This window comes from Anolis carolinensis, chromosome 3 (assembly GCF_035594765.1).
Source record: "Anolis carolinensis isolate JA03-04 chromosome 3, rAnoCar3.1.pri, whole genome shotgun sequence".
NCBI lineage: Eukaryota > Metazoa > Chordata > Lepidosauria > Squamata > Dactyloidae > Anolis > Anolis carolinensis.
The window spans coordinates 30,413,859-30,427,628 of record NC_085843.1 but is presented as its reverse complement, the minus strand read 5'-3'; the positions used below and the strand labels follow the sequence as shown (position 1 = coordinate 30,427,628).

General features: G+C 40.0%; 1 protein-coding gene across 6 annotated transcripts in view; it reads left to right on the top strand.

The window, feature by feature from the left end:
- The window catches only part of atp8a2 (ATPase phospholipid transporting 8A2), a 445,463-nt gene that overhangs the window by 88,684 nt on the left and 343,009 nt on the right, over positions 1–13,770 (top strand). For all 6 annotated transcript variants that reach the window (XM_062974659.1, XM_062974657.1, XM_062974656.1 and 3 more), the window contains exons 3-4: positions 9,486–9,585; positions 11,803–11,901. In XM_062974659.1, coding sequence (XP_062830729.1) covers positions 9,486–9,585; positions 11,803–11,901 — 199 coding nt within the window. The remainder of the gene's footprint in view (positions 1–9,485; positions 9,586–11,802; positions 11,902–13,770) is intronic.

The window sequence follows — 13,770 nt, the reverse complement described above, 5'->3', positions numbered from 1 at the left end:
GTTCCATTGTGTTGTCTCTTGCAGACTTGCCAACCACTGGGTGAACAAGGGTGGTGTTCTTCAACTAGCTAAATTTGGCACTGAAGCTTTAGCTTTGTTTGAAAGTATGATTAATGTGCCATGGAGGTCAGAGATAAGATGATTCATGCTTAGAAATAAACTTTCAGTAGCCTCAGCTACTCCTACTCAGATGGAAATGTCATTCTGCCTAGCTTGTACATCTGCTCTGACAAGATTTTTGCAAACGTAACTGAAATATATACTTCCCCTCTGTCTGCAGAGAGGACTAGGTGTGACAGCAAGATAAGGCTAGAGCAGAAGCGGCACGTTGCTTTCTCAAGTTAATATTAATTTAGAGCTTGAAGACATTACTCTCTTGGACTGCAACAGCCCAGAATTTCCCAGCCAGCATAGTTCTTTGGAAAACTGGCTGGGGTTTGAGGGACTATAATCCACATAAATATTTGTGGTTAAGACCTCTTAACCACTTGGGATTTAAGAAGCTAAATTACAAATGGATGTGATGCGGTTTCAAAGAGTTAAGGTCCCAGTTTTGTTAGAATGCATCTACCCTCTAGAATTATTACAGTTTGACATGCCATGGAGGTCAGAGATAAGTGTGGTGGAGGCTCCTTCTTTGGAGGCTTTTAAGCAGAGGCTGGATGGCCATCTGTCAGGGGTGCTTTGAATGTAATTTTCCTACTTCTTGGAAGGGGGTTGGACTGGATGACCCATGAGGTCTCTTCCAACTCTATGATTCTGTGACACCACTTTAACTCTCATGGGTCAATGCTATGTAATCTTGGGAGTTGTAGTTTTCCAAGGAGTTTAGCCTTCTCTGCCAAAGAGTGCTGGTTCCTCACCAAAGTGGTCCCAAACTGCTTTAATTCTACTGTGCAGATCTATGTGTACTTATTTCTGTGATTTCACCTCCATTATTCTCTAGTCTATTGACCTCTATGAGCAAATTAAAAAAATGAAATTGCACTGGTTTAAAGGACACAGCTGTTGGTTAGAACATGCAGTTATATTCTATTTGGGGAAAGCCAAATTATGACGGAATTTAATATCTTTCATTTTAAATTGGGAACCCCTATGTATTAATGGAGCTTGTCATCTTTGATCGTATTTGCTAACTTCTGAGTTATCTTTAATAATCACCGAGTTGTTAACACTTTAAAAAGTCATTACACTTATTTCTTTATCTTTTACTTCCTTGTCTTACATAAAATTTTCTTTCATGTAAGATTAATAAGCATGTGTAAGCCATACATTTCTTTTTAGCCTTCAGTTCTTGTTTTGCTATGGTGATACTTGGACCTTTGAAATAATTGGATTAGTTTGATTTAAGTGGATAAAGTGGCAAGATACTTGAGACTGGGAGCTTGGAACATACTGAAAATGTGTTGTAGAATGCTTCCATGGCTGGAATCACAGGGTTGCTGTGAGTTTTCCGAGCTGCATGGTCATGTTTCAGAAGCATTTTCTCCTGACATTTCACCCACATCTATGGCAGGCATCCTCAGAGGTTGTGAGGTTTGAAGGAAACTATTCAAGTGGGGTTTATATATCTTTGGAATGTCCAGGATGGGAGAAAGAACTCTTGTCTGTTTGAGGCAAGTGTGAATGTTGCAATTGATCACCTTGATTAGCATTGAATTGCCTTGCAGTTTCAAAGCTTGGTTGCTTCCTGCCTAAGGGAATCCTTTGTTGGGAGGTGATTAGGTGATTAACATACTGAAATTTCAAACCCATGTGCTGCAGAAAATGTTACTTATTGTCATGCTAAACTAGGGCTATTGTAAGAACTATTGTGTTTGCTTATCCTAGAAATAGCTTTGCCTCTGTAGCAGTGATTCTCAACCAGTGGACCATGTCCCAGCAGTGGACCATGAGAACAAAAATCTGGTCCATGAACCTCCTTCCTCTTTATTTATTTTATTTATTTCTGCTCCTTTCCGCAGAGCTGATCATTGCATTGGATAGACCACATCAGCTCTAGATTATTTAATATGGTTTTCTGTGGGCAAGCAGATGGTGACGACTGGATAGCATATGTTCTGTATCAGAAACTAAAGCTGATGTGGTCTATCCAATGCAATGTTCTGAATCAGCACCCCAAATAACCAAACTGAATCTCAATTTGGCCAAAAACTGATTCATAACCCTTTTGGTACTAATGTCGAAGAGTGGTCCTTGGTCATAGTGGTCCCTGGTCAAGTGGACCCTGGTCAAAAAAAGGTTGAGAGTCTGTAGGAACTATAATTGATGTTGTCTTTGTATGGCTGCCCGAGCCTGCTATTCCCATAAAACTGAAATATCCAGGTAGGACCCATCAGTGATATATGACCCATTTATTAGCAGATGTGAACGTAATCATAACACTTCCGTGATTTCTTTTGTTGCCTTCAGTGACACATAAATTGGCTCCCATTGCTTAAGTTTATGACGTTTCTCTTTGCTGTATTTGAACTGTGTACATTCTTTCCTACTGTAATTTACTATGATATTTTAATTTATCTGATTGAGTAACACTATAATCTAGTGTTCTATTTTTAGTGCCGTGGAATTTTTACACAAGCCTTTCACCACATAATCAATTGATTAGATAAACCATTCACCTTTAATACTCCATACACAGCTTTTCTCTTTCGTGAGCTTTCCTATTGTTCAGACAACAGTGATTCTGCATTTCCCGTGATTCAACTGGCTAGACTTTATTGAGTGGAATTGACTCCATATGTGCTGAGAGGCAGAATTTCATATACGCTCTGAGAATTATTGTGTTTATACACAGAAGAACATCCATAGACTGTGTATCACCACAACAAATGGGACTTTTTTATAGATTGATGCCGTAACGGCATCAGATGTAGGCTGAATGGACATATGGTGCCCAATTAATATACGGCAGGGAATTAAATCAAGCAACTCCTTAAATAATGATATTCAAATTCCACATGCTCCTTGTTTTGCAGTGTACATATACCATATGCCACACTAAAAATTCACCCACTTTTTAAATGCATCAAAATGAGTGGAGATTAACACAAGGAAAAGGGTGGAGCTGTCTAGAGCCCAGAAAAACACATGATGGAGATGAAAAGTAGTTTCAGTCCAACATGGAGCTATCACACTCAGTATTTTCTCTTAATTAATTAGAGAGCCTGATGCAGGGCATCTTCGTACAATCTTCTGCAAGGTTTGAAGAAGTTATTGTTATATATGTCTTATTCATGCACATTAAGGAAGATGGGACATGGTCCAAGCAGGCTGGGAAGGGGTGAAACAAAGAATGAAGCTAGTTTGCGCTCTAAACCAATAGGGATCTGGATACAGATCTCAAAGTACCTCTGAATGTTAGAAATGCAATCAGAAATGATCTGGAGGGTCAGAGCTACTCTGTCCTTGCTCTAAAATAAGAATATTAGATACAAAGCCTACCTCAAGAGGAAAAAACTTCCAGAGATCCCAGCCTTGATTCGTGTTATAGTCCTAAAATCACATAGGCTAAACTCTGATCTCCACCAGCTTCTATTTTTACCTGGAGCCATTACACTTTAGGAAATCTACCATTGTTGTTGCTCTTGCACTGATACATTTGTTCTTCAGCTTGTCAATTATTTCAGTCTGTACATCCACATGCTGTACCCTAGTTTAAGGTAAAGGCAAAGGTTTCCCCTGACTTTAAGTCCAGTCATGTCTGTGGGTTGGTGCTCTCCATTTCTAAGCTGAAGAGCCGACGTTGTCCGTAGACACCTCCAAGGTCATGTGGCCAGCATGACTGCATGGAGCGCCGTTACCTTCCCGCCGGAGTGGTACCTATTGATCTACTCACATTGGCATGTTTTCGAACTGCTAGGTTGGCAGGAGCTGGGGCTAACAATGGGCGCTCATTCCGCTCCCGGGATTTGAACCTGTGGCCTTTCGGTCTGCAAGTTCAGCAGCTCAGTGCTTTAACACACTTCGCCACTGGGGCTCCCTGTACCCTAATTTACAGATATAGAATACTTTTGTCCTAGGGTATAGGCTTTGCATCAAATGTTCTAATAATCACCCCTTGTAAAGTGAGCTTTACGAGGAGTGATTCACACATTGGGACCAAACCATGACCACTTATCTCATGGTATGTCCATTTAGTAAGAGTAGCAACCTGGCCAATAGGATTAAATAGCAGTGTCAGCAGGCTACATCGAATACAAGGGGAGAAAACAACAGCAGTAGCAGCAACTGGAGATGAAAACAGCATCAAAGAAATTTGAACAATGCTGCTATTCAACAAGAGGGAGGGAAAGAGTTCAGCCTCAGCAAGCAGAATGCTATATTTAATTCAGCTGTTGCAGCATTCGTTGCAAAGGGAGTTACAATATTAGCAGTGACTTAATGCATGGCTCAGGTGTTGCATTAGGCTGCTTCTTGTATTTGTGTGAGTTATTACAGTATTCATAAGGTAACCAGTGACCAAGGGAATTAGAAATCCTATTAGGCAATATTGAAAAATCTATTTATGGATAGTGTGCCCGTGGCTGCTAGGAGATATTGACCAAAAACCTCCAGAATCACAGTTTCCCATGTCAATTTATGGATCTAAAACAGGAAAGTGTTGTTTAAGGCATATCAATACAGCTACATACATACCTTAACCTAATTTACCTAGGGCCTAATCAGTACAGCCAATTGATACAAAAAGGTACAAAGGTCAGTTATTTTATATTTTAATTCCAGAATGAGTGTTTCTCTTGTTCAGACACTATATGAGCATCAAGAGGTGTGTGTTTGTGTGTGTGTGTGTGTCCATGTCACTGACTGATTTATGTTGATCCCATGAATTTCACAGGGTTTTTTTGTGCACTAATGGAACAAACTACTAACTTATAATTATTATTTTTGTAGTATACTATGGCTAAGGAGGGATTTGCTGCTGTTATGTGACTTCAAATCAACTCTAACCTATGAAAGATTTTTTCCCCCTCCAAAGGGATTTTTTAAATTAATTATTATTATTTTATATACATAATCATAGTTACCATACTTTTTCTTTTTCCATTTCCTTCTCCCTCCCCTGTTGACAACTTAAACCTTATTTCTCGTTACATGACCCTTCTTTCCATTCTATCTATTTTTTTTTCCAGCTTTCATCATTTGGTTTAACAGTCTGTAGCCATATTCTAAATGGAGTCCATATTTCTTTAATTTTTTCTGTTAGTCTGACCATGTTTTTTTGCTTCTTATAATGTCCATAATTCCCAGTTGTATTTGATCCCACATATATTCATACCATTTTCAAGTGTCCATTTCTTTTTATCTTCCCACCCCCCACGCTATTACTGCGTGTTCTGCTCTAAACATTATCATCATTAATTCTTGGTCTTGATCCTTAACTCTTCAATCCCCATATATCCTTATTAACAACATTTGCATATTTATATCAAATTTTGTTTTAGTATATAACTCAACCTGGTTTAGGATTGGGTTTAGTCAGGAGGCATGGTACTCACATCTATGGTGGGAATGTGAAGAGGTACAAAAATTTTGGAAACAAATGCAAACCTTGACTTCCTCTGGAGCTGAGAGAGTATGATATAATCAAGATCACATAGTGAGTTTTCATGGATGAGTTGTTTATTTATTGATTTTATTTATTTACCATATTTATATTCTTCCCTTCTCACTCCAAAGGGAACTCGAGGTGGACCACAATGTACACAGTGTTATTATTCAAACCCTAGTCTCTTAGAATTGTCCTCCAAAACTCAGACTACTAAATCACTCTGGCTTTCAAAGTTATCTTATGACTTGCAAGCAAGAGACCCATGGGAGACAAAACAGCTCATTATTAGTGTCATTTATGGTATCTGATACTGTTGTAGTTGCTAAGTATGTCTGCGGCATGCTAATGGAGAAAATATGATTTACTATCTTTAGTTCATTCAGGACTTTAGGAACTTTGTGAAGGGAGATGTTATCATTCATATGTGACAGGAAAGAAAATTATGTTAAGCAACTAGGTTTTGAACTTCGGGCCAGTGGAAACATTTTTTCATATTCCTATAAATAACAGGTTCATAAACAGAATTATTAGTGTCTTTATGGTTTCTTTCACATTTTCAATGTTTTTGTCATCTTATTCAAGTGAAATTAACCGTAGGGTATTTCTCTGGTTGTGGAGATTGGATATGTTAATGCCTTTGGGTTTTTAGGAGGTCATAACTAAGGCATTATTAGAGGAAGATAGACATGATGGATAATTACTTCTGATTTATTTCAAGAGAGTTTTGTTTGTTGACATTGGAAGATTACTTCAGCATCTTTATCAATGACTTGGATGACAGATCAGAAGACATGCTTATCAAATTTTCAGATGACACCAAATTGGGAGGAATAGCTAATACCCCAGAGGACAGGATCGGAATATAAAATTACTTTAACAGATTAGAGATTTGGGCAAAAACTAACAAAACAAAATTCAAGAGGGAGATTTTGAATGATACTGCACTTTGACAATAAAAATGCATAAATATAAGATGGATGACCCCTGGCTTGAAACCAGTACATGTGAAAGGGGATTAGTAGACCACAAGCCAGAAGTGTGATGCGGCATCCAAAAAAAGCCAATGCGATTCTAGGCAGCATCAACAGTGTTGAGATCGAGGGAAGTCATAATCCCACTCTATTTTGCTTTGGTCAGACCTCACCTGGATTATTACTGTGTCTAGTTTTGTGCGCCACAACAAAAGGATGTTGACAAGCTGGAACGTGCCCAGGGAAAGGCAATAAAAATGATTAAAAGTTTGGAAACCAACCCCTTTGAGGAACGGCTGAGGGAGTTGGGCATGTTTAACTTGGAGGAAAGAAGGCTGAGAGGGAACATGATAATGATGTTCAGAGATTTGAAAGGGAGCCACATTAAAGAGGGTGCTAGGTTTTTGCTACTGTGGAGACTATGACACAGAGCATTGTGTTAAAATTGCAGAATAAAAGATTCTACCTAAACATTAGGAAGAACCTCCTGATAATAAGAATTGTTCTTCTGTGAAATATGATTCCTCCTCGGAGCATAGTGGAGTCTCCTTCTCTGGAGGTTTTAAACAGAATTTGGAAGGCCACTGCCAGTAGTGCTTTGATTTTGTATTCCTGCATGGCAGGAGTTGGACTGGATGGCCCTCGTTGTCACTTTCATGATTCTATTCTATAACCTTTTCACCAATATACATTCAGCCCTCCACATTCATTGTGATTAAGGGCAAGATTGGTGTTATCCGTAGGAATCTGTAGGTCCTCCCATGCAACCCTATTAATCAAATCCACAAATAATTAAGCTTTCAAAAATTATACCCATCAAAGTGGGAGCTGACTTTACTCATATTGTCCTCATTACCAGAACAATATGTTATGCATATGAAGCAGTAACATGTAGAAACAATTACGTGAGCTGCTTTATCATCAGTAGCAGAGACTAATGATATAAGGACATCACATAAGAAGAATTATGCTGAATTAGACCAAGACCTATCTGGTCTTTTACATGGTGACCAGTTTGGAAGGAGGTGAGGAGCACAATAGCAGCCTATTATTTTGAACAACTAGAATTCGTAGGAACATCGCCTCTCATACAGGAGCTAATGTATAATCTTCATGAGTGCTCATAGGTACACAACCCAACCACAAAGTTTTCTTGCATCTTGGTTTTTAGGTCTGTAACTGGGGTTATTTGAGGTGCGGATTGGGAAAATTATATTGGATAGACCACACCAGCTGTAGTTTCTCACATATAGTTAGTATGATTTTTTTATGGGCAAGCAGATGAAGACTGATTTATGGCATGTGTTCTCTATCTCAAAAACTAGAGCTAACAGGGAAAACTGGTGCCATTTTTGAAACGAGCAGGTCAAATATACCCAGAAACAGGGCTAACATTTTAGGGCCAAGTGTGTGTTGAGCAGTGTAATCCTTTTTTTCTGTGAAATTGTAAAGTATGCTTTTAAAGACATCCAAATAGGCAAGAAACTTTGCAAGATGACTGTGTTGTGTGATGTGATGAGTGTTCCCACTTATCATGGAAGAGAAGGAAAAACATTTTCGTTAGTATATTATGTAGGACACAATAGGCAACTAAGGATTTAAAGAGCAATTTTGCATGAACTGGCCTTGGTACTGAAAGATAAGTTGATTTTTTGCTGTGAATCATTTTAAACCAGTTTTCTGTACCAAGTAGTATATTACTATGCTAAATAAATAAGATATTTTTCAGTTCTTAATTTTAAAAACTTTCTTTACATTCTTAGTGTTCAGGCACAGAAGAATTTATGAAGATATGAGAATGCCTTCTGAGGTGAAATCCACGGACAAGGCCTTTTGATTCACAGCACCTTTTCTTTGGATTTTCCCTTTTGCTTTTCCAGCTTTCTTTTAAGTTACTTGAACCCATGAACCCACCCACCCCCCTTAACTATGGACTGGCTTATGGTCACTCTCAGGTGAACATATCGTGCGGGTTTCTTGGTAAAATGTGTTCAGAGGGTGTTTGTTTTCTATTGAAGCTGTGAGAGTGTAACTTGCCCAAGGTCACCTAGTGATCTCCGTGGCTGAGTATGAATGAATGAATGAATGGTTTATTGTACTAGCCATAGGCCATGACATCAGTAATGTACAACCTTTATAAGCACTTTCCAATATAAACATTAAAACTTGTTAAAAAATTTAGAACTAGCTCTTTAAAATTATGATAGCAGCAACATAACAATGACAGTGTCTGATTTGTATCATCCCAAACCATCACCATTTCCATTTCTGTCCTTTTGCTACTTTAGCTCTGATCTTTTGGGCTGCAATTGCAAATGTGGCAACCTTTAGTGTTATATTTTTGGAATAATCTGCTAGCAAGTCACAGATCACAGCAGATTGTTGCCATGCTCTTGGTTCCGTGGCTGAGTAGGGATTTGAAGCCTTGTCTCCCAGTGTCCGTCCAACACTTAGACCATTGCACTGTAATGCCACAACATAATGTCAGAGTAAACTCAGGAGCAGGAGAAAATTTCAAAAGCTTTCACTAAAATTAGAACTGTAGATTAGAAAGCTGAGGAAAGTAAAATGGTTTTCTTCTTATGGCAGTCTTGCTTCTCTCCTCAATCAAAGATGTTTGATGGATGTCCTACCTTCCCCTGGGCATAGTTCAATATGTAGCTCATAGCAATGTCTTTCTCTAATGTTTCATTGGCTGTGATTTCTGGGAGATGACAGCTTTGGAGAGAGCCTGAGACAGGTATGAAAGCAGGAGAGATAATAGCCCAAGAGAAGGGGGTATAAATTGGCAGGAACTGCAGAAGAGTTGAAGACTCAGGTTCGCATTGTATTGATTTTAAATAATTCTTGAGTTCTTTGGCTCCAGCTCCCCTGTTTAATGTAACATTAAGCTTTGTGGTCCAGGGCTTTTTTTACAGTTCCATTTTAAACAAAGTCTTTCTTCTGTTTCCAAAAATTCACAGCACAGCCAAGTACAGTGTGGTGACATTTCTACCTCGATTCTTGTATGAACAGATCAGAAAAGCTGCAAATGCTTTCTTCCTCTTCATTGCCTTACTGCAGGTATGTCTCTGATGGTAAATTATAATGACCACATACTGTTTAGTATAGTGATGACAAGAGAATGCTCTTGCAGTGCTTATTGTTATAGCTGTGCTAAACCTGCAGACGCGTGGGAGTCATCATAGCACCTTAGACTAGATCTTCTAAAGAATCCATGGAGGTGATTCATCTGTGCATTCATCTGAAACATAATCAAGGCTCAAACAGGTGCTGGCAAGCTGAATGTAATATATAGAATAGACTTTTCCAAGCCAAAGTTTCCCTGTTGGGTTTGTTACTATCCTCTAACAAAACTACAAGATGATCTCAAAAGGACACAAAACATCAACGAAACACAGGGGAAATAGTCAAAACAAACGAAGGGTCGAATGTAAATACATGATACTATGAAATAACTATGCACAAAAATAAGAGACTTCTTAAGCTAAAATGACCAAAATCAGTAAGCAAACAAAGTAACTAGAGCACAGCAAACTATTACACCATTCAACTCAACATAATATGTCCACTCTTGAAAAGGCATCATAAAGTAAATTTAAAGTAAAGATAAGGAACAAAGTCTATAATCCAAAGGAAAATTATCAGATCTTCACACGTTGTATCTTTAAATCAGTGTGCCAAGCTGTTAGACAAGTGCTACTAACTAACTTACTTACTTACTTACTTAGGCGATCCCTCGTAGTTCAAGGACGATAGTCTTCCATCCTTGGTATCTTGGGGGTGGGTTCTTAGGTGGCTTGACCCACATATTCTCCCGCAGTGAGGACATCGGTTTCCAGGTGGAGGGCGGTCCTGGTCGGGGTTAGCTTGACGCTCCTTCCTCTTGGCACGTTTCTCCCTTAAGCCCTCCGTTCGTGCCTCTTCGAACTCCGCAGCACTGCCGGTCACAGCTGACCTCCAATTGGAGCGCTCAAGGGCCAGGGCTTCCCAGTTCTCAGTGTCTATGCCACAGTTTTTAAGGTTGGCTTTAAGCCCATCTTTAAATCTCTTTTCCTGCCCACCAACATTCCGTTTCCCATTCTTGAGTTCAGAGTAGAGTAACTGCTTTGGGAGACAGTGATCGGGCATTCGGACAACGTGGCCAGTCCAGCGGAGTTGATGGCGTAGGAGCGTCGCTTCAATGCTGGTGGTCTTTGCTTCCTCAAGCACGCTGACATTTGTCTGCCTGTCTTCCCAAGAGATTTACAGGACTTTCCTGAGGCAACGCTGATGGAAACGCTCCTGGAGTTTGGTGTGACGTCTGTAGACAGTCCACGTTTCGCAGGCGTAGAGCTACTAACACCCTGTGCTTGTAATACTGAGGAGATGGATACACTTTACTAAATGGCTGTAGTGGTATCAAGCTTGTAAAGTATTACAGACATATGTCTTTTATTACATAGAATGAAATGTAGAACAAACTATTATGATGGGCAAGATGATGGGTGTTGTAGTCCAACAGATTTGGAGACTGCTAGCTTATGAACAACTGACAGAAACAATATTAATTGTTAAAATTTCCTATATATTGTTATTTGAAATAGCATTGGTGCTGGACCAGAAAGGAGTGCAACTCCATAAACTATATCTAGACCCAAATGTAGTCTGACCTGTATTCAAATCCAAAGAAGGGCTCCTGTATTGGTCAGAAAAAGCCTAGTTATTCAAAAGATGTATTAGTGCTTGCCAGCCACAGGGGCCAACGTTGCAGTCTCCTATTCCTTGCTGTGCCAAACAGCCTTTTCCAGTTGTGAGTCCCATACTATTTCCCATCATCTCCATCCATTAGCAGGGCTGACTGGGGTTGACAGGAAAGTCAGATACTGTCTGGTTCAAAAAGATTGGTGTAAAAAGAGGTTTGAAGCCTGAGTACAAATAATCCTAGCCAGCACTCAAGAAACATTGGAAAAGATAGTTCGTTTAAGCCGTGCATCACCCTGTAATTTTCTGCACCATATCATCCTGCTGTGTCCTATTCTTTTTGGTTTTGGAACCAGAAAGGGGAAAAGCCACAGAAAAGAACAAAATTTGGATTGGAGAAACACCAAGGAGAAAACTATTAAGCACTCACACTGTGGCATTTTTCACTCTTAATTCTCATAATTGTTCTTTTCTCAACACATAGTTTAGGGCATTTGTGTATATCTATAATTCCCAGTATGTTCATAGTATAAAAACCACATTGACCATAATTACATTTGGCAACATATTAGAAAGCTCTCTCCCTTCTTTTTTCAGCAAATTCCAGATGTCTCTCCAACTGGAAGATATACCACCTTGGTGCCATTGATATTCATTCTCACAGTTGCTGGCATTAAGGAAATTATAGAAGACTATGTAAGTATATATTTGATATGTTCAGGAAACTGGCCAACAATCTTTCTTAGACCCCTCCAGCTTTGCTAACCTTATTGTCAAACCATATTCTATATACAAAGTATAAGCTAGAATCTTGCTGGTACACTTGTCCTTGTTTTCTCATGTCTTCAGGTTGATTCTGACATATGGTAATCCTACCCTTGGGTTTTTTTGGCAAGATTTGTTCAGAGGAAATTTGCCATTGCTTACCTATAAGGCTGAGAGCATGTGACCAGTGTCACCAAGTGTGCTTCCATAACTGAATAGGGATTTGAACCCTGGTCTCCTGAAATCTGTTACTCCAAGCTGACTCTTCACATCAATACCAGGCAAAATTCTGGAAAAGATCATTAAGGAAGTGGTCTGCGAACACTTAGAAACAAATGCGGTCATTGCTAATAGTCAACACGGATTTACCAAAAACAAGTCATGCCAGACTAATCTGATCTCTTTTTTCGATAGAGTTACAAGTTGGGTCGATACAGGGAATGCTGTGGATGTAGCGTACTTGGATTTCAGTAAGGCCTTCGACAAAGTCCCCCACGACCTTCTGGCAAACAAACTAGTAAAATGTGGGCTAGACAAAACTACGGTTAGGTGGATCTGTAATTGGCTAAGTGAACGAACCCAAAGGGTGCTCACCAATGCGTCGTCTTCATCATGGAAAGAAGTGACAAGTGGAGTGCCGCAGGGCTCCGTCCTGGGCCCGGTTCTGTTCAACATCTTTATTAACGACTTAGACGAAGGGTTAGAAGGCACGATCATCAAGTTTGCAGACGACACAAAACTGGGAGGGATAGCTAACACTCCAGAAGACAGGAGCAGAATTCAAAACGATCTTGACAGACTAGAGAGATGGGCCAAAACTAACAAAATGAAGTTCAACAGGGACAAATGCAAGATACTTCACTTCGGCAGAAAAAATGGAAATCAAAGATACAGAATGGGGGACGCCTGGCTTGACAGCAGTGTGTGCGAAAAAGACCTTGGAGTCCTCGTGGACAACAAGTTAAACATGAGCCAACAATGTGATGCGGCAGCTAAAAAAGCAAATGGGATTCTGGCCTGCATCAATAGGGGAATAGCGTCTAGATCCAGGGAAGTTATGCTCCCCCTCTATTCTGCCTTGGTCAGACCACACCTGGAATACTGTGTCCAATTTTGGGCACCACAGTTGAAGGGAGATGTTGACAAGCTGGAAAGCGTCCAGAGGAGGGCGACTAAAATGATTAAGGGTCTGGAGAACAAGCCCTATGAGGAGCGGCTTAAAGAGCTGGGCATGTTTAGCCTGCAGAAGAGAAGGCTGAGAGGAGACATGATAGCCATGTACAAATACGTGAAGGGAAGTCATAGGGAAGAGGGAGCAAGCTTGTTTTCTGCTGCCCTGCAGACTAGGACACGGAACAATGGCTTCAAACTACAGGAAAGGAGATTCCACCTGAACATCAGGAAGAACTTCCTCACTGTGAGAAAGGCTGTTCGACAGTGGAACTCTCTCCCCGGGGCCGTGGTGGAGGCTCCTTCCTTGGAGGCTTTTAAGCAGAGGCTGGATGGCCATCTGTCGGGGGTGCTTTGAATGCGATTTCCTGCTTCTTAGCAGGGGGTTGGACTAGATGGCCCATGTGGTCTCTTCCAACTCTACTATTCTATGATTCTATGATTCTATGATTCTATGATTCTTCATTTCCCAGGCATAAGTGGCAAGGGAAGGGAGCCAAAGCCTGCTAGCTCCAGACAATTAGCTTTCTCTTTGTCTTACTTCCTTTACTTTGCACCTTTTCTCCTTCTACTGCTTACATCAGTGTAGCATGCCAAGAGAAATTGATGTGGTGTTGTTCTTGTCACATT